Genomic DNA, 24388 nt, shown 5'->3' on the forward strand with positions numbered 1-24388 from the left:
GACCCTCAGAATCAGTCTTCTCACTCTTCTTCCGTTCAACTCAATCTCCATAATTTTCTGTCTCTCTCCAAACCACCTCCCTGAACTCTGCATGGTGCCTTAAGAAACTCAGTTCAGCCCAGAGTGGTGGCACACACCTGTAATCCCAGTAGCTGAGGTACAAGGCTCACAAGTTCACAGTCAGCCTCAGTAACTTAGCAAGGCCCTGAGTAACTTAGTGAGACCCTGTCTCTAAATAAAACATTAAAAAGGGGTGAAGATGTGGCTTGGTGTTAAGGCCCCTGGGTTCAATCCTGGGTACAAAAAAAAAAAAAAAAAACTACACACACACACACACTATGAACTCAGGACTTTCCATCAGCTAAATTGATCTTCTCACTGTATTTTCTACATGTTCCCCTCCCCATCTTCTTGTTCTAACAACCCTTATTTTCCTAAGGATGCAACTCTTTCAGCAGCTCTCTCACAGGTTAGTTTACTCTTTTCTTCCAACTCTCACAAACTCTTAAAACTTTAAGTAAATTTGATTTCTTCCTTGATCCTTCTTCATACTTTCTAACCATTTCTCTTTTCTTGGGGGGAGAAAAAAAGAACACAACAAACTATCTTTTCATTTTCATACTCGCCCAGATCATGATAACTTCACCCTTCTCCTTGCTCCGAAACTGCCCCCACTTCCAGTCCCATCCACCCTCAAAGGAAGACTCCAGTTCTAACTGCACTGAGAAAACAGAAGCCAATCCATCGCCTCGTCCACCAGCTTGTCTGCCTCTGCGCTGGTGGCCTTGCCTTTCACCAGGGACCAAGGTGAGCTGTCCCTGCTCCTGTCTAAGGCACTGTTCTGCTTGATTGAAATATGAGCAGCACGCTTCATGCACTTCGGATTTCCTTCATAGCTGTTTATTTTCCACTTCCTTTGCTGGGAACTCCTCTTCTTGCCCTTTATGTTGGAAATTCCTGAAGCTCAGTTCCTAAGATTTTTTTTTTTCCACTTACATTCACTCCCTAGTTGATATTATCAAAGTCTGTGACTATAATACCACTGACTACTGGTAGCTATTGAACCTTTAAAATGTGTCCAGTTCAATTTGAAGAATGTTTTAAGTAAAATATATACCAGATTTTGAAAACTTCATGTCTTAGTCCATTTTGTGTTACTATAGCAGAATGCCTGTCACTGGGTAATTTAAGAACAGAGATTTATTTCTTATAGTTCTGGAAGCAGGGAATTCCAAGTTTGAGGGGCCAGTGTCTAGTGAGCCTTCTTGCTATGTTGTTGCCTGGGAGGAAGGAGAAGGTAGAAGGCAAGAGGGAATCCCCAAGGGACAGTGGGAGAGGTGGAACTTGAAGCCTCAAGTCCTGTAATAACTGTTGTTTTTCACTCATGAAGACAGAGCCCTCACTGCCTAATCCCCTCTCAAAGGCTCCACCTTTAACACTGTTGCTTTGGGATTAAGTGTCTAATACATCCTTTTGGGGTGACACAGTCAACCGTAGCATTTACTATGCAAAAGAGATGCAAAATATCACAATACTTTTTAAATTGATGATTGAATTTGATAATATTTCAGCCATATTACGTTAAGTAAATGCATTATTAAAATTAATTTGCCTGTTTCTTTTAAATGTGGCCACTAGATAATTTCAATTATGATGTTTGTGGCTCATACTGTATTTCTGTTAGACAATACTGATGTATACATTAATGGCTCCAACAATTCTAGTGAGCCCACACCTATGGAATAGATTACCTAATTTGGATTTGTATACCTAATAGACACTCAAACTTACCATATCCAAATCCTAGTTTTTGGATTTCTTCCCTTTCAAAACTGCATCTCCCTCTCCTCCCCAACTCAGAAAGTAGCAATTCTCCTCTTCATCAGGCAGGACTGAAGCCTAAAAGTCACTCTTGAATCTCCTTTTCCCTCACACCCCATGACCAGTCTTTCAGCAAGTACTGACAATTCCACCATCAAAATATGTATAGTATAAGGAAGTGATCTTAGGGAGCAAGAATAAAAGAGGAAGAAATAAAACAGGCAAAATAGGAGAGCTAATTTAAGAATCTGTGTTGACCATTTTCCTGCCTCGTGCCTGTCCATCACCTGCCTTACACCTATCCATCATCCCCCACCTGAGGTTCACCTCCTGGTCATCTGACAACAGTCAGCAAACTGATCGCAGACTGCTAGTGGAGCACCAGCAGCCTATTATTGCCTGGAAGTTCACTGTGACAGTACCTGCAGGTTTGATTACACGTGGCTGCCGCCATTTTGAGACAACAGCCAGGCCCTGTAGGACCCCTGGCCGAACTGACTGAGCCCGTCTCCAGGATCCCTCAGCCCAAATGATCACTCCCTGCCTCTGGGGCCCTCACATCGACTGACTGCTCCCTGCCACCAGGACCCCCAGACCAACTGACTGCACCTTATCACCGGGACCCCAGACTGACTGATTGCACCCGGCCCCCAGGATCCCACAACCACACCAAACACACCCGACGTCCAGGATCCCTGCCTGACCAACTGCACCCCACCTCCAGGACCTCCAGCCGACCATGTCCACCCCTGAGCTGCAGCTCCCCAATTGCCAACACATTTGGAAGCCACGGTGGCCATCTTGGATAATCCTGGAAGCCGTAGATCCGATCTTTAGGTGGGGCAAATCCCATCCTGAGACGCCTGCTAGAGACCTGAAGCTCATTGTCATGTACCTCTCATGCATCAGGCTACTGTACACTGGGAGGTTTCATTACTATATGACTGTTATAGTGTAGATTTTCTTTTTTCTCCTTATTGAACAATTTTAAGTCTTTATTTCTTTACTTTTCTTACTCTCTTTTCCTTTTGTTTACTTGTTCCCTCAGAGTCTCTTTCTCCCTTTTTGCATGCTAACATCCAATTTCTTTTGATTATACTCTCACCCTTTCTATTATCTAGAACTTCTGTATATTCTTTTCTTATCACATTAACAGCTACATCCTACATCCCTCTGCATCTTCTTTGTCCTCCATTGGAAAATGCAGAAATTATTGCAAATCTGTTTGTTATACTGAAATAATAATTGAAATCATTCTGTTTACTATGACAATATTGTTAATGTCCTCATAGGAGCTATTTGGTCTAGGATTGCAAACTGTCTGAATTGGGCACTGCTAATATTGATCTCCCCCTTAAAGCAAAGGTTTAGGAAACCTATAGGGCCACTAAGCCTATCAGGGGGAATCTGCAATACCCCAGATCTGCACTGCTAGAGGAGAAGATACATAAACAACATGAAAAAACAAGGGAATAAAATTATCCAAACAAATATAGATTCTGTACGAGAATCCAATGATGGTATGGTAGAAGAAATGTCGGAAAAGGACTTCAGATTATATATGATTAAGATGATTCATGAAGCAAAGGATGAGATAAGAGAGCAAATGTAGACAATGAATGATAATACCAATAAGCACTTGAAAGAGCAACTGCAGGAAGCAAAAGATCATTTCAACAAAGAGATAGAGAGTCTCAAAAAAAAAAAAAAAAAAAAAAAACGGAAATCCTTGAAATGAAGGAAACAATAAACCAAATAAAAAACTCAATGGAAAGCATCACCAAAAGACTAGACCACTTGGAAGACAGAACCTCAGACAATGAAGACAAAATATTTAATCTTGAAAATAAAGTTGCCCAAACAGAGAAAATGGTAAGAAATCATGAACATAATCTCCAAGAACTATGGGACATCATGAAAAGACCAAATTTAAGAATGATTGGAATTGAGGAAGGCACACAGATACAAACCAAAGGAATGAACAACCTATTCAATGAAATAATATCAGAAAATTTCCCAAGCCTGAAGAATGAAATGGAAAATCAATTACAAGAGGCTTACAGAACACCGCACAAAATCACAACAGATCCATACCAAGGTACATTTTAATGAAAATGCCTAACATTCAAAATAAAGATAGGATTTTGAAGGTTGCGAGAGAAAAACATCAGATTACATATATGGAGAAATCAATACAGATAGCAGCAGACTTCTCAACCTAGATTCTAAAAGCTAGAAGGGCCTGGAACAACATATTTCAAGCTCTGAAAGAACATAGTTGCCAACCAAGAATCCTATACCCAGCAAAACTAACCTTCAGATTTGAAGATGAAATAAAATCCTTCCATGATAAACATAAGTTAAAAGAATTTACAAATACAAAGCCTATACTACAGAATGTTCTCAACAAAATATTCCATGAGGAGGAAATGAAAAACAACAATGTAAGTCAGCAAAGGGAGGAACTACCTTAGAGAAAAGTCCACTCAAAGGAGAAACCAAGTCACGTTAAAAACCAAAAATAAGCCCAAATGACTGGGAATACAAATCATATCTCAATAATAACCCTGAACATTAATGGCCTAAACTCACCAATCAAAAGACAAAGACTGGCAGAATGGATTAAAAAGAAAGATCCAACAATATGCTGCCTCCAAGAGACTCATCTCATAGAAAAAGATACCCACAGACTAAAGGTGAAAGGATGGGAAAAAAACTACCATGCACATGGACTCAGTAAAAAAGTGGGGGTTTCCATCCTTATATCAGGTAAAGTGGACTTCAAGGCAAAGTTAGTCAGAAGAGATAAAGAAGGACATTTCATACTGCTTAAGGGAACCATAAATCAGGAAGACATAAGGATCATAAATATTTATGCCCCAAACAATGGTGCATCCCTGTACATCAAACAAATCCTTCTCAATTTCAGGAATCACATAGACCACAACACAATAATTCCGTGTGACTTTAACACACCACTGTCACCACTGCATAGATCTTCCAAACAAAAAACAAAGAAACCATAGAACTCAATAACACAATCAATAACCTAGACTTAATAGACATATATAAAATATTGCATCCATCAACAAATGGATTCACTTTCTTCTCAGCAGCACATGGAACCTTCTCGAAAATAGACCATATGTTATGCCACAAAGCAGCCCTTAGGAAATGCAAAAAAATAGAGATACTGCCTTGTGCTCTATCAGATCATAATGGACTGAGAATAGAAATCAATAACAAAATAAAAAACAGCAGTTACTCCAACACCTGGAGACTAAATAATATGCTACTGAATGAAACATGGATAACAGAAAACATCAGGGAGGAGATAAAAAAATTCTTAGAGAACAATGAGAACAACGACGCTACTAAGAGGAAAATTCATTGCACAGAGCACATTCCAGAAAAGAATGAAAAGTCAACAACTAAATGACCTAACATTACAGCTCAAAGCCCCAGAAAAAGAAGAACAGAATAACAGCAAAAGTAGTAGAAGACAGGAAATAATTAAAATCAGAGCTGAAATCAATGAAATTGAAACAAAAGAAACAATTCAAAAAATTGACAAAACAAAAAGTTGGTTCTTTGAAAAAGTAAAGAACATAGACCAACCCTTAGCCACACTAACAAAGAGAAGGAGAGAGAAAACTCAATTTACTAAAATTCGTGATGAAAAAGGAATTATCATGACAGACAGCACTGAGATACATAACCTGATGAGAAGCTACTTTGAAAATCTGTATTCCAACAAAATAGAAACTACTGAAGACATTGACAAATTTCTAGAGACATATGCTTCTTCCAAACTGAACCAGGAGGACATACACAACTTAAATGGATCAATATCAAGCAATGAAATAGAAGAAGCCATTAAAATCCTACCATCCAAGAAAAGCCCAGGACCAGATGGATTCTCAGCTGAGTTCTACAGGACCTTCAAAGAAGTACTCATTCCAGTACTTCTCAAAGTATTGGAAATAGAAAAGGAGGTACCCTACCAAACTCATTCTATGAAGCTAATATCACCCTCATACCCAAACCAGGCAAAGGCACATCAAGAAAAGAAAATTTTAGACCAATATCCTTGATGAATAAAGATGCAAATATCCTTAACAAAATACTGGCAAACCATATCCAAAAACATATTAAGAAAATTGTGCACCACGATCAAGTGGGGTTCATCCCTGGAATGCAAGGATGGTTTAACATCCGTAAATCAATAAACATAATCCATCATGTCAACAGACTTAAGGATAAGAATCATGATTATTTCAATTGATGCAGAAAAAGCGTTTGACAAAATACAACACCCCTTCATGCTGAAAAACACTAGAAAAAATAGGGATAGTAGGAACATACCTGAATGTTGTAAAGGGTATTTATGCTAAGCCTGTGGCCAACATCATTCTTAATGGAGAAAAACTGAAACCTTTCCCTTTAAAAACAAGAACAAGACAGGGATGTCCTCTTTCACCACTTCTATTCACCATCGTTCTTGAAATACTAGCCAGAGCAATTATACAGACTAAAGAAATTAAAGGAACACGAATAGGAAAAGAGGAACTTAAGCTGTCACTATTTGCTGATGACATGATTCTATATTTAGAGGATCCAAAAAACTCCTCCAGAAAACTTATAGACCTCATCAATGAATTCAGCAAAATAGCAGGGTATAAAATCAACACACATAAATCTAAAGCATTTTTATACACAAGCGACGAAACATCTGAAAGGGAAATGAGGAAAACAACTCCATTTGCAATAGCCTCAAAAAAAAAAATAAAATATTTGGGAATTAATCTAACCAAAGAGGTAAAAGATCTCTACAAAGAAAACTACAAAACATTGAAGAAAGAAATTGAGGAAGACCTTAGAAGATGGAAAGATCTCCCATGTTCGTGGATAGGCAGAATTAATATTATCAAAATGGCCATACTACCAAAAGTGCTATACAGATTCAGTGCAATTCCAATTAAAATCCCAATGACATACCTTACAGAAATAGAACAAGCAATCATGAAATTCATCTGGAAGAATAAGAAACCCAGAATACCTAAAGAAATCCTTAGCAGGAAGAGTGAAGCAGGGGGTATCGCAATACCAGAACTTCAACTATACTACCAAGCAATAGTAACAAAACGGCATGGTATTGGTACCAAAATAGACAGTTAGATCAATGGTACAGAATAGAGGACATGGACACAAACCCAAATAAATACAATTTTCTCATATTAGACAAAGGTGCCAAAAATATGTAATGGAGAAAAGATAGCCTCTTCAACAAATGGTTCTGGGAAAACTGGAAATCCATATGCAGCAGAATGAAACTAAACCCCTATCTCTCACCCTGCACAAAACTCAACTCACAATGAATCAAGGACCTTGGAATCAGACCACAGACCCTGCATCTTACAGAAGAAAAAGTAGGTCTAAATCTTCAACATGTCGGCTTAGGATCAGACTTCCTTAACAGGACTCCCATAGCACAAGAAATAAAAGCAAGACTCAGTAACTGGGATAGATTCAAACTAAAAAGCTTTTTCTCAGCAAAGGAAACATCAGCAATGTTTCCTTTGAAAGAAGAGAAGAACCTACAGAGTGGGAGAAAATCGTTGCCACTCATACTTCAGATAGAGCACTGATTTCCAGAATATATAAAGAACTCAAAAACTCTACACTAAGAATACAAATAATCCAATCAACGAATGGGCTAAGGAAATGAACAGACACTTCACAGAAAAAGAGCTACAAGCAATCAACAGGTATATGAAAAAATGTTCAACATCTCTAGTAACAAGAGAAATGCAAATCAAAACTACCCTAAGATTTCATCTCACCCCAATTAGAATGGTGATTATCAAGAATACAAGCAACAATAGGTGTTGGCAAGGATGTGGGGAAAAAGGTACTCTCATACATTGCTGGTGGGGTTGCAAATTAGTGCATCCACTCTGGAAAGCAGTGTGGAGATTCCTCAGAGAGCTTGGAATGGAACCACCATTTGACCCAGCTATCCCACTCCTTGGCCTATACCCAAAGAACTTAAAATCAGCATACTACAGAGATGCAGCCAAATCAATGTTCATAGCTGCTCAATTCACCATAGCCAGATTGTGGAACCAACCTAGATGTCCTTCAATTTATGAATGGATAAAGAAACTTTGGTATATTTATACAATGGAATATTACTCAGCCATAAAAATGATAAAATTATGGTATTTGCAGGCAAATGAATGAAATTGGAGAATATCATGCTAAGTGAGATAAGCCAATCTCAAAAAACCAAAGGAAGAATGATCTCGCTGATAAGTGGATGATGATACTTAATGGGGGTTGGGAGGGGGGCAAGAATGGAGGAAGGAGGGACTGTATAGAGGGAAAAGAGGGAACGGAGAGGTGGGGGGAAAGGAAAAATAAAAGAATGAATCAAACACTATTACCCTATGTAGATGTATGATTACACAAATGGTATGCCTTTACTCCATGTACAAAGAGAAACAATATGTATCCCATTTGTTTACAATAAAAATAAATTTTAAAAAATTTAAAAAATAAAAATAAATAAAAGAATCTGTGTTGACCTGACCATCCATCACCCTGTTACACTGAATGCTTACTTAGCTCTTTGGAAACTTCAGAAAACTTTATGGAATGGTACTGAAACCCTTATGCCTGAGGAAAGAGGGGAGGAATCATTATCCATCGGCCCCTATTCACCCTTCCGGCCCACTCAAGTGGCAGGCCTGAACCAAGTTGTGTGCAGTATGGTGTATCCCAAGCCAGGAAGAAGCCAAGGAAACCAGAGCAGAAACCAGTCACCATAACAGTGGCTCGAGTGGGTGGAAGGAGGTGAGGCTGAGAAGATCTCAAGAGGTGTATGAAAAGTGTTTCACTCAACAGCCTCCCTGCAGTGGTGTGCTGAAGTCACTGGCACCTGTCAGGAGAGCTGATTAAAGGCAGATCCTCTCAACTCCTACCATCAGTGATGTCACACTGGTAATCTGCAATTGGCTGTGTTAGGAGCATTTACACCACGGAAATCAGCAAATGCTACAAACCAGGGCTTCCTCCTGCCCTGCACCAGAGCCAGCTGTTCAGCATTTACCAGCAACCATTTAATACAAAGTTCTGTTTCTGTAAAGGCTCGGTTCACATCTCTAGCTCATTCTCAAAAACTGTTGCCACATTAGCTCTTTTTTTCACTTTGAAAGCACTCCTGAGTGCCCCACTCTGATTCACTGCAAATGGTTTTTCTCATTGCTAGATTTTCCAACTGCTAGTCTGAGTGATTCCTACTCACCTTGTACCTCATCGCTCGAATGTCATTTCCTCTAGGAAGGCTTTCCTGACCTTCAGGCCAGGTCCACTTCACTCAGTACACACTCTTAGTCTATATATATGTGATTATTTAATTGATGAGTCTCTCCAGCTAGACGATGAGCTTCATAAGAACACAGTTCAGGTCTACTTTCTCTCACCTTTATATTCTCTGCACTGAGTTTTGTTTAGTGTGTTAATCATGTTCGCACAGCTATGGCCAAAATATCTGACAACAACAACTTAAAGGAGGCAAAGCATTTGGGCCCATGGTTTCAGAGATTTAGTCCAGGCTCAGCTAACTTCATTGCTCTGGGCCCAAAGTGAGGCAAAGCATCATAGCGAAGAGTGTGGCAGAGGACTGCTGTCCACCTTATGGCCACCAGAAACAGACAAAGGAAAAAGAATCACAGGGAAGATGAACCCTTCCAGGGCAGACCCAAGTGACCCACCTCCTCCAGCTACTACCCACCCTACCTACAGTTACCACCCAGTTAGTTAGTCCATTCAAATTGGGACAGACTGATTAGGTCACACCCTCATAATCTAATCATTTCACCTGGCGGCTGGGGATATAGCTCAGTTGGTAGAGTGCTTGCCTCGAAAGCACAAGGCCCTGGGTTCAATCCCCAACACTGCAAAAAAAAAAAAAAAACCCTAATCATTTCATCTGTGAACATTCCTGCATTAACACGGGAATACCTCATATCCAATCCATAATATATAGTTACTATATATAATATATAGTTACTTAATGAAAAAAAGTTTTGAAATCAATAGATATTAAAAAAATATTACCTCTATTACATAAATAAAGCTACAGTTGCTTGATGGACATTGGAAAGGAGTCTTCACACTTGGAAATTCTCAGAGCCAATTTAGAGAATACAAGATGACTGCATGGGTGTGTGTCACCTACAGCTATAATCCACTAAGGCAAACATGTTCTGGAGTCCAGCCAACTATAAGGGACCTGAGAAACATATTTTAGTCAAGTATCAATAAAGAAAAGGTGTGAGTCTAAAGCCAGGCACAGTGGTGCATATCTATAATCCCAACAATTTGGGAAGCCAAGTAGGAAGATCCCAAGTTCAGGGCCAGTTTCCACAACTTAGTGAGTCCCTGTCTCAAAATTAAAAATAAAAAGGATTGGTCACCCCAGAAAGCAGTATGGAGATTCCTCAAAAAATTAGGAATGAAATCATCATTTGACCCAGTTATCACACTCCTCAGTATAAATCCAAAGAAGTTAAAATCAGCCTACTACAGTGATGCAGCCATATCAGTATTTATAGCAAACCAATTCACAGTAGCTAAGCTACAGAACCAACCTAGGTGCCCTTCAACAGATGAATAAAGAAAGTGATATATATATACAATGGAATACACTCAGCCATAAAAAAGAATGGCTTTATGACATTTGCCAGTAAATGGATGGATCTGGAGACTATCATGCTAAGTGGAATAAGCCAATCTCAAATAAGCAAAGAAGCAAAGGCTGAATGCTCTCTCTGATATGTGGATGCTAACAGACAATGAAGCAGGGGGAACAGAAGTTGGACAAATGGGAATGAATCCGACATAACTTTCCTATGTTCATATATGAATACACCACAGTGGATCTCCACGTCATCTATATCCACAAGACTGGGATCCCAATTAGAATAAGATGTACTCCGTGTATCTAAAAACAACAAATAAAATTTTAAAAAATAAAAAGGGTTGGGGATGAAGCTCAATGATAAACCACCCAAGTTCAATCTCTAGTACCAAGAAACAAATGTGGGGTTGCTGGTGATATAGCTCAGTGAAACAAAGCCCCTAGTTCTATCCCCTGTGCTAGAGTTAAACAGACAGAAGTCTATGGATTATCTACCCATCCTGCCATAGCATGCCCTTTTGGACATCAAATAGCCACCCATTCATGATTGCTGAGAGAACACACACTTCCCCTCCCCCAGCAAGACCACCCGAAGTTGTCCCAGGCACTGCATCCGGCTGAGTCCAGGATGAACAGTTCATTTCCGATTTCTGTCAAATCTTTACGGTCCAATAATATGTAAACCAAATTCAATAATTATACCCAGCTTCCCACCAAAGCGCATGGCATACAGTAACAGAGCAGGTGCAAGAAAACCACAATAAACTTCCATTAGTGAGAGGGAAGAAAAGAATAGGCACAGTAGTCCCCCATCCAGAGAGGGTACAGAATTCTGCTGGGCTGCTGAAGCATTACCAAGAAGACCCCCTGGGGATGTTCTTTGACTATACAATGATTCTATTCTGGGAAGCATTCTGTTGTTGTTGTTCTTAGTCTTTTTGTTTTTGCAGTGTCTCCTGCATCCAGGGCCTCTCAAGGCTCTTAGTTGCTCCCAGCCACATCTTGCTATTATCCTCCCTGGAGGCATATAATGTGTGGAGTTCACTTCCTGTGGGTTATTTTACTTTGTGAACATTTAATTAAATCAAGTCTCATGGTTTTTTCAGCATTGGAATTTTCTAAAAAATTTGGTAGTTTTACAATCTATTTGTTTCCAATCAACTTTATATGCCAATAACCATAACATTCAAAGTCTTTTTTTTTTTTCTAGCTTAGTTTTTTTTCTCACTTTTTTAAATTGGTGCATTATAGTTGTTCATCCTGATGGGGTTTATTGCTATGTATTCATACATGCACACAATACACCATATAATTTGGCCCATATCACTCCCCAGCAGTTCCCCCCTCCTCCCCACCTCCCACCCCTTGGTCCCTTTCATCTACTGATCTCCCTTTGATTTTCATGAGATCTGTCCCCCGCTTTGTTTTCCTTTTTCCTCTCTAGCATCCACATATGAGAGAACACATACGACCCCTGACCTCCTGAATCTGATTTATTTTATTTAACACAATGGTCTCTAGTTTCATCCATTTTCCTGCAATGACATAGTTTCATTTTTCTTCATGACTGAATGAAACACCACAGTGTATATTACCAGATTTTCTCAGAGTCCTTTTTTTATACAAAGTTCTAACATTCCCTTGGTTTCCTTACCCCTCAACTTTAGTCTCTTACTGGTGACTGCCCTGAGGTCATCTGAGATAATGGGTGAGGCTGTGAAAGATACATCCTTAATATTATTTTTTCTGCAATGTTAAGTCATAGGGTATTTGCTCAAAAACAAAGGCCCAAATACCTGGTATCACTCTGTGGCATTTCATTTCTCATTGGGAACTAGCCAGTAACTTTTCTTAGTTCAACTCTTCTTTTATATACATATATATATATTATAACTTCTCAAAGGCATTCAGAAACTACCATAATGCTGTGTCTGAACGTCTTCACCTAGAGCTACAAGGCTCAGGAGGCACAGGGCCTACATTCCAACTTATTCCTGGTGGCAGCTTTACCATTACATAGGATGCCTCTCCCACCTTCTAAATTGCTATGTATTCTAGTTCATCATGGCTCTGTGCTGCCTCTTAGAGGAAACCACTAGGCTGAGACCATAGCTGTTCCCTTCTCATGCTCTACTGCTCACCGAGCCTAGACCACTCTACCTCCCTAATAGCTGGCTTTTCCCTTCTCATGCTCTACTGCTGACCAAGCCTAGACGACTCTACCTCCCTAATAGCTGTAAACACCTTTCCTTCGGTTCTATTCCCAGTACAGCTGTCTTAATTTAAGTCATCCTCTCTCATGTGAATTAACATCTCCTTATTGATCTCTATGCCTCCAAACTCACACTCCATCTCTGCTGCCAGTAAACATTCTAAAGTACAAATGAGATTGCAACTTTTCTTGAAAATATTTGGATGACCCCTATACTTTTAGGTTAAAATTCAAAGCTCTTCAGTATCTAGTTACCAATCCCAAACCTCATGTTCCAGTTCTAGAAAAACAATTTAGTTCCATTAAACATACCATGATCACCTTTTCAGAATTCTATCATCAGGTAGATGCTAAGCCTTCTAACTTGACAACGTTTTTCTTCTTTCTTGAATTAATTATTCATACATCAAAATTTACCAAAGACTTTAAACTTCCTGGAAATGCATCTCTTACTCCTAATCTGAAAGAGTATCGCCGAATGATTTCAAAGCAGCAGAGTTTGTTTCTATACAGTTATCAATCATAGTACATTCTAATTACCCATCCTCCTCCATCCCACAGCATGCAAATCATGTACATCAAATTTGAACTTTTTTTTATTGTTTGTATTTTTTTAATTCATTTTTATTGTAAACAAATGGGATAAATGTTGATTCACTGTTTGTACATGGAGTAAAGGCATACCATTTGTGTAATCATACATTTACATACAGTAATGTTGTTTGATACATTCTGTTATTTTTCTTCCCTACATTTCCACCCCTCCACCCCTCTTTTCCCTCTGTACAGTCCTTCCTTCCTCCATTCTTCCCCCTCCACCCCCATTATGTGTCACCATCCACTTATCAGTGAGATCATTCTTCCTTTGGTTTTTTGAGATTGGCTTAACTCACTTAGCATGATATTCTCCAATTTCATCCATTTGCCTGCAAATACCAAAATTTTCTTATTTTTTATGACTGAGTAATATTCCATTGTATAAATATACCAAAGTTTCTTTATCCATTTATCAATTGAAGGGCATCTAGGTTGGTTCCACAATCTGGCTATGGTGAATTGAGCAGCTATGAACATTGATGTGGCTGTATCTCTGTAGTATGCTGATTTTAAGTCCTTTGGGTATAGGAGTGGGATAGCTGGGTCAAATGGTGGTTCCATTCCAAGCTTTCTGAGGAATCTCCACACTGCTTTCCAGAGAGGATGCACTAATTTGCAACCCCACCAGCAATGTATGAGAGTACCTTTTTCGCCACATCCTCACCAACACCTGTTGTTGCTTGTATTCTTGATAATCACCATTCTAATTGGGGTGAGATGGAATCTTACGGTGGTTTTGATTTGCATTTCTCTTATTACTAGAGATGTTGAACATTTTTCCATATGTTTGTTGATTGCTTGTAGGTCTTCTTCTGTAAAGTGTCTGTTCATTTCCTTAGACCATTTGTCGATTGGGTTATTTGTATTCTTGGTGTAGAGTTTTTTGATTTCTTTATAGATTCTGGAGATTAGTGCTCTATCTGAAGTATGATTGGCAAAGATTTTCTCCCACTCTGTAGGCTCTTTCTTCGCATTGCTGATAGTTTCCTTTGCTGAGAGAAAGGTTTTTAGTTTGAATCTATCCCAGTTATTGATTCTTGCTTTTATTTCTTGTGCTATGGAAGTCTTCTTGAGGAAATCTGATCCTAAGCCAACATGTTGAAGATCTGGACCTACTTTTTCTTCTATAATCTGCAGGGTCTCTGGTCTGATTCCGAGGTCCTTAATCCATTTTGAGTTTAGTTTCGTGCACGGTGAGAGATATGGGTTTAGTTTCATTCTGTTGCATATGGATTTCCAATTCTCCCAGCATCATTTGTTGAAGAGGCTATCTTTTCTCCATTGCATATTTTTGGCACCTTTGGCTAGTATGAGAAAATTGTATTTATTTGGGTTTGTGTCCATGTCCTCTATTCTGTACCACTGATCTACCTGTCTATTTTGGTACCAATACCATGCCGTTTTTGTTACTATTGCTTTGTAGTAGAGTTGAAGTTCTGGTATTGCGATACCCCCAGCTTCATTTTTCCTGCGAAGGATTGCTTTAGCTATTCTGGGTTTCTTATTCTTCCAGATAAATTTCATGATTGCTTGTTCTATTTCTATAAAGTATGTCATTGGGATTTTAATTGGAATTGCATTGAATCTGTATAGCACTTTTGGTAGTATGGCCATTTTGACAATATTAATTCTGCCTATCCAAGAACATGGGAGATCTTTCCATCTTCTAAGGTTTTCTTTAATTTCTTTCTTTAGTGTTCTGTAGTTCTCATTGTAGAGGTCTTTCACCTCTTTTCTTAGATTGATTCCCAAGTATTTTATTTTTTTGAGGCTATTGTGAATGAGGTAGTTTTCCTAACTTCTCTTTCTGAAGATTCATCACTTATGTATAAAAATGCTTTGGATTTATGAGCATTGTCTTATAACCTGCTACTTTACTGAATTCACTTATGAGTTCTAAAAGTTTTCTGGTGGAATTTTCTGGTTCCTCTAAATATATAATCATGTCATCAGTAGACAGATATAGCTTGAGTTCTTCTTTTCCTACTCAAATCCCTTTAATTTCCTTGGTTTGTCTAATTGCTCTGGCTAGAGTTTCAAGGACGATGTTGAATAGAAGTGGTGAAAGAGGGCATCCCTGCCTTGTTCCAGTTTTTAAGGGAAATGCTTTCAGTTTTTCAACATTTAGAATGATATTGGCCTTGGGCTTAGCATAGATGGCCTTTACACTGTTAAGGAATGTTCCCACTATCCCTATTTTTTCTAGTGTTTTGAGCATAAAGTGATGCTGTATTTTATCAAATGCTTTTTCTGCATCTATCGAAATAATCATATGATTTTTGACTTTAAGTCTGTTGATATGATGAATTAGGTTTACTGATTTCCGGATGTCAAACCAACCTTGCTTCCCTGGGATGAAACCCACTTGATCGTGGTGCACTATCTTTTTAATATGTTTTTGTATGCGATTTGCTAAAATTTTGTTCAGAATTTTTGCATCGATGTTCATTAAGGATATTGGCCTAAAATTTTCTTTTCTCAATGTGTCTCTGTCTAGTTTAGGTATCAGGGTGATATTGGCTTCATAGAATGAGTTTGGGAGAGTTCCCTCCTCTTCTATTTCATGGAATACTTTGAGAAGTATTGGAATGAGCTCTTCTTTAAAGGATTTGTAGAACGCGGCTGAGAACCCATCTGGTCCCAGACTTTTGTTGGTAGGCTTTCAATGACGTCTTCTATTTCATTACTTGAAATTGATCTATTTAAGTTGTGTATGTCCTCCTCGTTCAGTTTAGGTAATTCATATGTCTCTAATACCTGTTGATGTCTTTGAGGTTTTCTGATTTGTTGGAGTATAGATTTTCAAACTAGCTTCTAATTATGTTTTGTATTTCACTCGTGTCTGTCATGATAGTTCCTTGTTCATTCCGAATTTTAGTTATTTGCGTTTTCTCTCTTCTTCTCTTTTTTTAGTGTGGCTAAGGGTTTATAAATTTTATTTTTTCAAAGAACCAACTATTTATTTTGTTAATTTTTTCTATTATTTCTTTTGTTTCAATTTCATTGATTGCAGTTCTGATTTTAACTATTTCCTGTCTTCTACTACTTTTGGTGTTGATCTGTTCTTCTTTTTCTAGGGCTTTGAGCTGTAGTGTTATGTCGTTTATTTGTTGATTTTTACTTCTTTTATCGAATGTGTTCCATGAAATAAATCTTCCTCTAAGTACTGCTTTCATAGTGTCCCAGAGATTTTGATGTGATATGTCTTTGTTCTCTCATTTACTTCTAAGAATTTTTTTTTCCCTCCTGATATCTTCTGTTATCCATTCATCATATAATAGCGTATTATTTAATCTCCAGGTGTTTGGAGTCGTTTCTGTTTTTTATTCTGTCATTTAATTCTAATGTCATACCATTATGATCTGATAGAATACTAGGTAATATCTCTACTTGTATTTGCTAATATTAGCTTTATGGCATAAAATATGGACTATTTTAGAGAAGGATCCATGTGCTACTGAGAAGAAGATATATTCGTTCTTTGTTGGATGGTATATTCTATATGTCTGTTAAGTCTAAATTATTGTGTTATTGAGATCTATGGTTTCTTTATTCAGTTTTTGTTGGGAAGATCTATCCAGTGGTGAGAGAGGTGTGTTAAAATCACCTAGTATTATTGTGTTGTCGTCTATTTGATTTCTGGAATTGAGAAGGATTTGTTTGACGTACATGGTTGAGCCAATGTTTGGGGCATAGATATTTATGATTGTTATGTGTTACTGATTTATGCTTCCCTTAAGCAGTATGAAATGTCCTTCTTTATCCCTTCTTTATCTCTTCTAACTTTGGCTTGACATCCACATTATCTGAAATGAAGATGGATACTCCAGCTTTTTTTCTGTGCCCATGGGTATGGTATGTTTTTCCCCATCCTTTTACCTTTAGTCTGTGGTTATCTCTATAAGATGCTCTTGCAGGCAGCATATTGTTGGATTTTTCTTTTTAATCCAATCTGCCAGTCTATGTCTTTTGATTGATGAGTTCAGGCCATTAACATCCAGGGTTATTATTGAGATATGTTTTGTATTTCCAGTCATTTGGCTCATTTTTGTTTTTTGACATGACCTGGTTTCTCCTTTATTTGACTATTCCTTTAGACTACTTCCTCCCTTTGCTGATTTACATCATTGTTTTTCATCTCTTCCTCATGGAATATTTTGCTGAGAATGTTCTGTAATGCCGACTTTCTTTTGTAAATTCTTCTGGTTTTTATCATGGAAGGATTTTATTTCATCATCAAATCTGAAGGTAAGTTTTGCTGGGTATAAGGTTCTTGGTTGGCATCCATTTTCTTTCAGGGTTTGAAAAATGTTGTTCCAGGCCCTTGTAGCTTTTAGGGTCTGGATTGAAAAATCTGCTGATATCCTTATTGGTTTCCCCCTGCTTGTAATTATATTCTTTTCTCTTGCAGCCTTTATAATTCTGTCCTTGTTTTGTATGTTAGGTATTTTCATAATAATGTGCCTTGGTGTGGGTCTCTTGAACTTGATTTTCCATTTCATTCTTCAGATTTGGGAAATTTTCTGAAATTATTTCATTGAATAGATTTTTCATTCCTTTTGGTTTGTTTCTCTGTGCCTTCCTCTATCCCAATAATTCTTAAATTTGGCCTTTTCATGATATCCCATAGTTCTTGGAGATTCTGTTCATGATTTCTTACCATCATCTCTGGTCAACTTTGTTTTCAAGATTAAACATTTTTTCTTCAATGTCTGAGGTTCTGTCTTCCAGGTGTTCTATCCTATTGGTTATGCTTTCTCTGGAGTTTTTAACTTGGTTTATTGTTTCCTTCATTTCAAGGATTTATGTTTGGTTTTTTATAAGTATCTCTAACTCTTTATTGAAGTGATCTTTTGCTTCCCATATTTGCTCTTTTAACTGTTGATTGGTGTGATCATTTAATGCCTGCATTTGCTTTCATCTCATCCTTCAATGCCTGCATTTGCTCTTTATCTCCTCATTTGCTTCCCTGATTGTTTTAATTATGTACATTCTGAACTCCCTTTCTGACATTTCTTCTGCTGTGCTGTCATTGGGTTTTATTGATATAGCTTCTAGGTTTGTTTGGGACATTTTCTTCCCTTGTTTTCTCATATTGGTCAGATGTCAGTGGGTCCCTGAGATATTGCAGATTTCCTCTATTGGCTTATAGGGTCCCTGTAGATTTCCAGCATATCACCTCCCAACCTTCAGTAGCCTGAATCTTGGAGAAACTTGATAATGCAGTTCTTCAGAAGAATGCTGCCCCTGGCCCGCTGCTGGGTGTGGGATTGGGGGATGGGTGTGCTCGGAAAGCCTCTCACTAGGCGGGCCTACTCGGAGAAGCCTACTGTGGACTGGGCCTGCTGGTGGATGGAGCCAGGATGCTTGGAAAGCCTTAGGTCCCACTGCCCTTGTCCGAGAAGATTTCTGAGGACTGGACCAGGGCCTGCCGCTTGGGGCTGGTTTGCACGGAAAGCCTCTCACTAGGGGGACCTGCTCCAGCTGGCTGTGGGCTGGGCCTGCCACCAGATGGACCCGGGCTGCTGGGGATCGCCTCTCACTGCCCTGCCCTGTTCCGAGAAGCTGTCTGGGGACCAGGACCCGCCGCTGGGTGCGGGTCTCGGAGTTGGGTGTGCTCGGAAAGCCTCTCACTAGGCGGACCTGCTCCAAGAAGCTGACCATGGAATGGGCCTGCCACTGGATGGAGCCGGGATGCTGGGGAAAACCTCTCACAGCCCTGCCCTACTCCGAGAAGTTGTCCACTGTCCCGGCCTGCCACCCGGGCCGAGCTTCACCCGGTGGGAGCAACTCACCCAGCGTCTCTGAGATGGTCCGAGTCTCTCAATACCTCCCCCCTTCTTGAATCCTGAGTTCTGGAGTGGCAGGAGATGCAGTCACCCTCTAGTCCGCCATCTTGAAACCCCCCCCAAATTTGAACTCTTAAGGACAAGTAGCATACCTTTGTTTCACTATACATCATTTAATAAATAAATGGCTATCAGGGAACAAATGTGTGAACCTCAAAGTCTCAGCATGGTAATGGGCCCTCCTGCACAAAGAACTATCTTCAATCTTCATCTACTATAATCTCTTAAGTGCCAGATCTCCTTTCCCAACTTCCTAATGGTTATCTCATAGGCATGCCTACTCAACAGGTCTAAAGTAGAAGTCATTAACTTCCCCCATTCTTCTCCCTGCCTGTCCATTATCTGCTTCTTCCCTGTTATTGTCGGAAGGTTTGTGTCCTTCTAAAATTTTTGTTGTAACCTAAGACCCACTGTGGTAGTGTTAAGAAGTGGAGTTTCTTCGGAAGTAATTAAACCATAAGGGCTCCACTTTCATGAATGAGACTAATGCCTTAATAAAAGATGCTTCAGAGAGCTGCCGAGTCCCCTTTTCCCTTCCATCCCTCCCACCACATAAAAGACCTTCCCTCCAGAGGATACAATGTTAAAGCACCATCTTTGAAGCAGAGAGCAGGCCTTCACCACACACCAACCTTTTGGTGCCTTCATCTTTGACTTCCTAGCCTCCATAACTTAGTAATAAACTTAGGTTTAAACTTAGGCCATTTATACATTACCTAGTCTCAAGTATTTTGTTATAGTAGCAGAAACAGACCAAAATACCCACAGAATCCCTGTTTCAATTCAATGACATCTGTCCAATTTGAGTCTAGAAACCTCAATATCTTTCTCAGTATCTTCATTTTCATTTCACGACCAGTTGATCTTCCAAAAACCTATTACATTATCCTAAAACAGTCCTCTAATTCTGAATTGACCAAAATACATTAAAAAAAAAAAAAAACTAGACTCAAGAACCTTTATTGGCATAATATGAAAAATAATGATATTCTTTGGTCAAATGAATTGGGGATAGCCAGGCTAAAAACAGTAAACTGATTTCTTTTTTACAGTAATTTTCAGAAGTTTTAAGATATTAATGATCAACATGAATATTCAAGAGAGGAAAATAATAGGTTTTTTTTTCAAACTTATCTGACCAAACAACAATTTTGCCATAGGAAGTCACTCAGGACTAGCGTCTGGAGAAACACTTTCCTGCCATCTCTCCTCCACACACCATGTTTCACTGCTTTGCTGGGAGAGGCCCGATGTCTCTTCCCTGCACCATCCCTGTCCCCGCCAGCCTCCCAATTTAACTCTCTACTGCCATTCTCTCCGCAGCCTCTGCTGCCCATTTTATTTTCCTAAAAGAAATAACTGGTCACACCTTACCCCATCCTTAACCACAGGTTTAAAGTCATCACTGGTTTTTCATGACACACAGATTCAATTCCCACTTATGTTCCCTCAAAATCTAGCCCTACTCCCTCCTCCCAATGTCGTTTCTTACCACATCATTTCATTCCCAAAATATATCATGATTTTTCACCCTTTAGACCTTGAATATGCTTTGCTCTAAATGCTCAATATGGCCTCTGGGTCCCTACACTACCTCCAAACAAACTTCTCCTTAAAACCATTTCTCATGAGATCTGCTCTGATAAATTGTCACTGTGGCCCTTGCTTGGTTACTCCTCAAAGTCTCCAAGACACTCTGTACTCACCTCTATTATGGCAATGATCACCCTGTGTTTAATCCCATACAACAGTCTCAGTCTTTTAATTTAATTTTGGTTTCTGTAGTTCCTAACATAGTGCTTGGCACAGAGCAGGCACTTTTTGTGGAGTGAAAAAAAATACAAATGAATGAATGAATGAATGAGCATGTTTACAAATATAACTAAGAGGAGAAAATTAGCATAAGGGATTGAAAGCCATAACTAGAAATGTGTTATGAAAAGTTCATTCATTTAAGTTATTACTCCCAGGAAAATAACACTTTGCTTGAGTAGACCTCCAATTTCCAATTTACTAAGTTTCTGATAGGGAGTAAATCTTTATACAACTTGTCTTAAGGGAAAACACTACAGTTAATTTAAAAAAAAATCTTTTTAGGGTTTTGGGGAACATACTTGTATTTATAATGTATATTATATGTATTATTTATAAGTTGCCTGCCTCACCTACCTCATTCAACAACAAAATTCAGGCCTCTAATCTGATGACTGCTCTAGTAACAGTGAAGTAAAGAGTTACTGATGATTTGCAGTAGAAAGAATGTCACTGCTGGAAGACACACCAGCCAGTCTGGTCCCCTGAAATTCCTTTTCCCATTCAGATGCTCTTTTCATTTTTGGGTGGTCCCAGAAGTTGGCAGCTCTGTTAATCACGCCTCCCCATCTTTCATGGCTCAAATTTAAAGTTTAGATTCTATTACAAGCACACAGAAAGTCAATAGTTCCATCTACTAATTGCTGCTTTTTTGGGGGAGTAGAGGGTACTTGGGATTGAATTCAGGAACTTTAACCACTGAGCCACATCCGCAGCCCTATTTTGTATTTTATTTAGAGACAGGGTCTCACTGACTTAGTGCCTCCCTTTTTCTAAGACTGGTTTTGAACTCTGGATCCTCCTGATTCAGACTCCCAAACCGCTGGGATTATAGGTCCCGCCTGCTGGCTGAATTTCTTGATTCCACCCAAAACTTACCTTTTGTAAAAAGATCTATACACTGGTATTTTTCCTTTATTTTAGAAATGTGTGGCTCCTTAAAATAAGTTTGTTGTCTTGAGGGTTCCTCTAAAGTTTCACTTTTAGAAAGTTCCTTGGAGAAACCAATACTTCTAAGTGCTGTCCGATGTTCTTGGACATCAAATGATTCCTTTTTTTTAATCTTTAATGGTATGTATTTGCTGGATTTCAGTTTTTGATGTTTATTTCTAAAGACATTTATAGAAGGACCTTGAATTTTATTCTATAAAATGAAAATATTTTAAAATTGATTTTAGTATTCATTTAGGAAAATTACATAATAAATTTTATCAACAAATGAATAAGTGTTTAACATATTTTAAAAACAAATTAATAACTTTGTAATACATTAATAATGTAAATTTTAATCAATAAGCAAAATTGTGACTTCACCAAATACATTTTACTAAGTATCTTATGGCATCTGGCATTCACTATAAAGTACATGAAAAAATTAGCTAAGTCAAGTGTTATTCTATGTAACTCTCCAAAACACCTTCACAAGTATGAGGTTTATATCCCACATCAAAAGAAATGTTAATTTTAAAATATTAACTTTTCCTTCAAGTGTGATATTTTAAAATATAGGTTCAAAGTTCATTTTAAATAGACATATAAGAATCTAATTCTTTCAACCATCTTTGAAGAACTTTTAAATACCCATAAAATGCTAGCATCTCCAAATCTCTTCTTCTGCTAAACTGGAAATAATTGAATGTACATGGAGGTAGGTTCTTATGAAAACCATACTGATAATAGCATATATATATTTTAGATTCTTTTAACCACCTAATTCCTTCTTATTTGAATAAAGGAAACTAATACAGCTCCAGGCATTTGATGGGTAATTATCTGAACAATTATAATTGCTCTATAGACAGACACAGCAATCACTCTCTGCTCCCAACCCCCCAAAAAGGTTTGGAAAAGGTCACATTATTGTCATTTCAAATCATTCCCAACTCAAGATGCAACAAAAAGGCTAGCATGCTGGCATTGTTTGGCCAGGCAACCTGAGGCTGTTATTATCAGATAACATTTCTAAGGCATGTGTGTCGAAATGAACTCTTTCCAGTGAAATCAATATGATTGAAAATTATTTTAAACTTATTAAGGGAAAAATTGATAAGTGATGTTAATAACAATGTTGATTGCAAGATTAAAACCACCTATAGCCAGTCTCAGCAAAGAGGACCATCCAAAAGAAACATAAGTAAAAATTACTACCTTCCTTCCTACCAAAATAAGCATTATAAAACATTTAATATCTTCATTTAAAATTCTGTAAAAAAAAATTTTTTTTAAGTGTTCAAACCAGAAATAGGCACGCAGTACACCATGGGAAGATCCCCTTCCCGCACTGGTCTCCCCAAAGGTCCATTTTTCACAATAGCTGCCCCTCCTCCAGATTTCCCAACTGCTCTGTGGATACTCTTCTCCAAAATGTCATCCTGTGCTGACCCTCCTCGGTCTCCTGGCCAGCCCTTTCCCTTCCACTGCTCCTTCTCATCTTCCAGATTTCTGCCATTTAGCAAATATTTATTGAGCTGGGCAAGATGCCTGTTGCTGGAGGTGGCGACATTCCAAAAAAGCCAATCTGCCCTCAGTGAGGTATCAGAGTGGCAAGCAGACCATTCTAATGTGAAGAGACCTGGATGAAGACACAGGTAATCAAGTCCTGCTAGGGGCAAACACTCTGAGATGCACCTCCCACTGTATTTCTCACTTTATCTTCATCCACACAGTGTTTAAAGAGATACTCACTTGAGATAACATGTTCAAATCATCCCATTATATGATTCACCAAAAGAAAACATCCAAAATTGTATTAAATGTGCAAACTAAATACATGTATATACTTAAAAATGTGTATGACTGAAAAATCCTATTTTTAAATGCCATCTGAAATCAACTTTTATAGCTACTGAGGGTTTTATTTTCTCTTCTGTTTTAAACCTATCACATATTAGGGTTCATCTGATTCTTTGGAATAACCATTGTAGTATGCAAAAATAGTCTTCTAAAAAACAATGATAGATAAATACAAAGCACTAACCTCATTTATTCTTTCATAATGTCGGGCAATGAGAGTTTTTGCTTCTTGAAAAAAATCTTGCTGAACGATCTCTGATGTAGAACCTGAAAGAGAAACATTTCATTTTTTTAAAAAAGTAGTTACTTCTACTGTCTCCATCAAAACAGTGAAACTATCAGATTAAGTTTTGGGGATAGTTATGAATCTTACAGGGCATTATAAAAAGTAAATTTTATAAGTGGACATTATAAGTGGATACAAAAGAAATCAATACAATGATCACTTAACATAATATTTTGCTACTTAAAAATTATTAAAACTCAGTGAACAGAAGGGAGTGGGGATAGGAATAGGAAAGAAAGTAGAGAGAATCTGACATAACTTTCCTGTATACATATATGAAACACTAGAGTGAATCCCACCATCACATACATCCA

The 24388-nt window shown here is 38.3% G+C and overlaps 1 protein-coding gene across 1 annotated transcript in view; it reads right to left on the reverse strand.

The window, feature by feature from the left end:
• Window positions 1-24168, reverse strand: part of Iqcm (IQ motif containing M) — a 319309-nt gene extending 295141 nt beyond the window's left edge. The window contains 3 exon segments of the mRNA XM_047565986.1: window positions 21875-22139; window positions 23973-24055; window positions 24162-24168. Coding sequence (XP_047421942.1) covers window positions 21875-22139; window positions 23973-24055; window positions 24162-24168 — 355 coding nt within the window.
• Between the last annotated feature and the right edge of the window lie 220 nt (window positions 24169-24388).

The sequence above is a fragment of the Sciurus carolinensis genome, chromosome 10 (assembly GCF_902686445.1).
Source record: "Sciurus carolinensis chromosome 10, mSciCar1.2, whole genome shotgun sequence".
Lineage (NCBI taxonomy): Eukaryota > Metazoa > Chordata > Mammalia > Rodentia > Sciuridae > Sciurus > Sciurus carolinensis.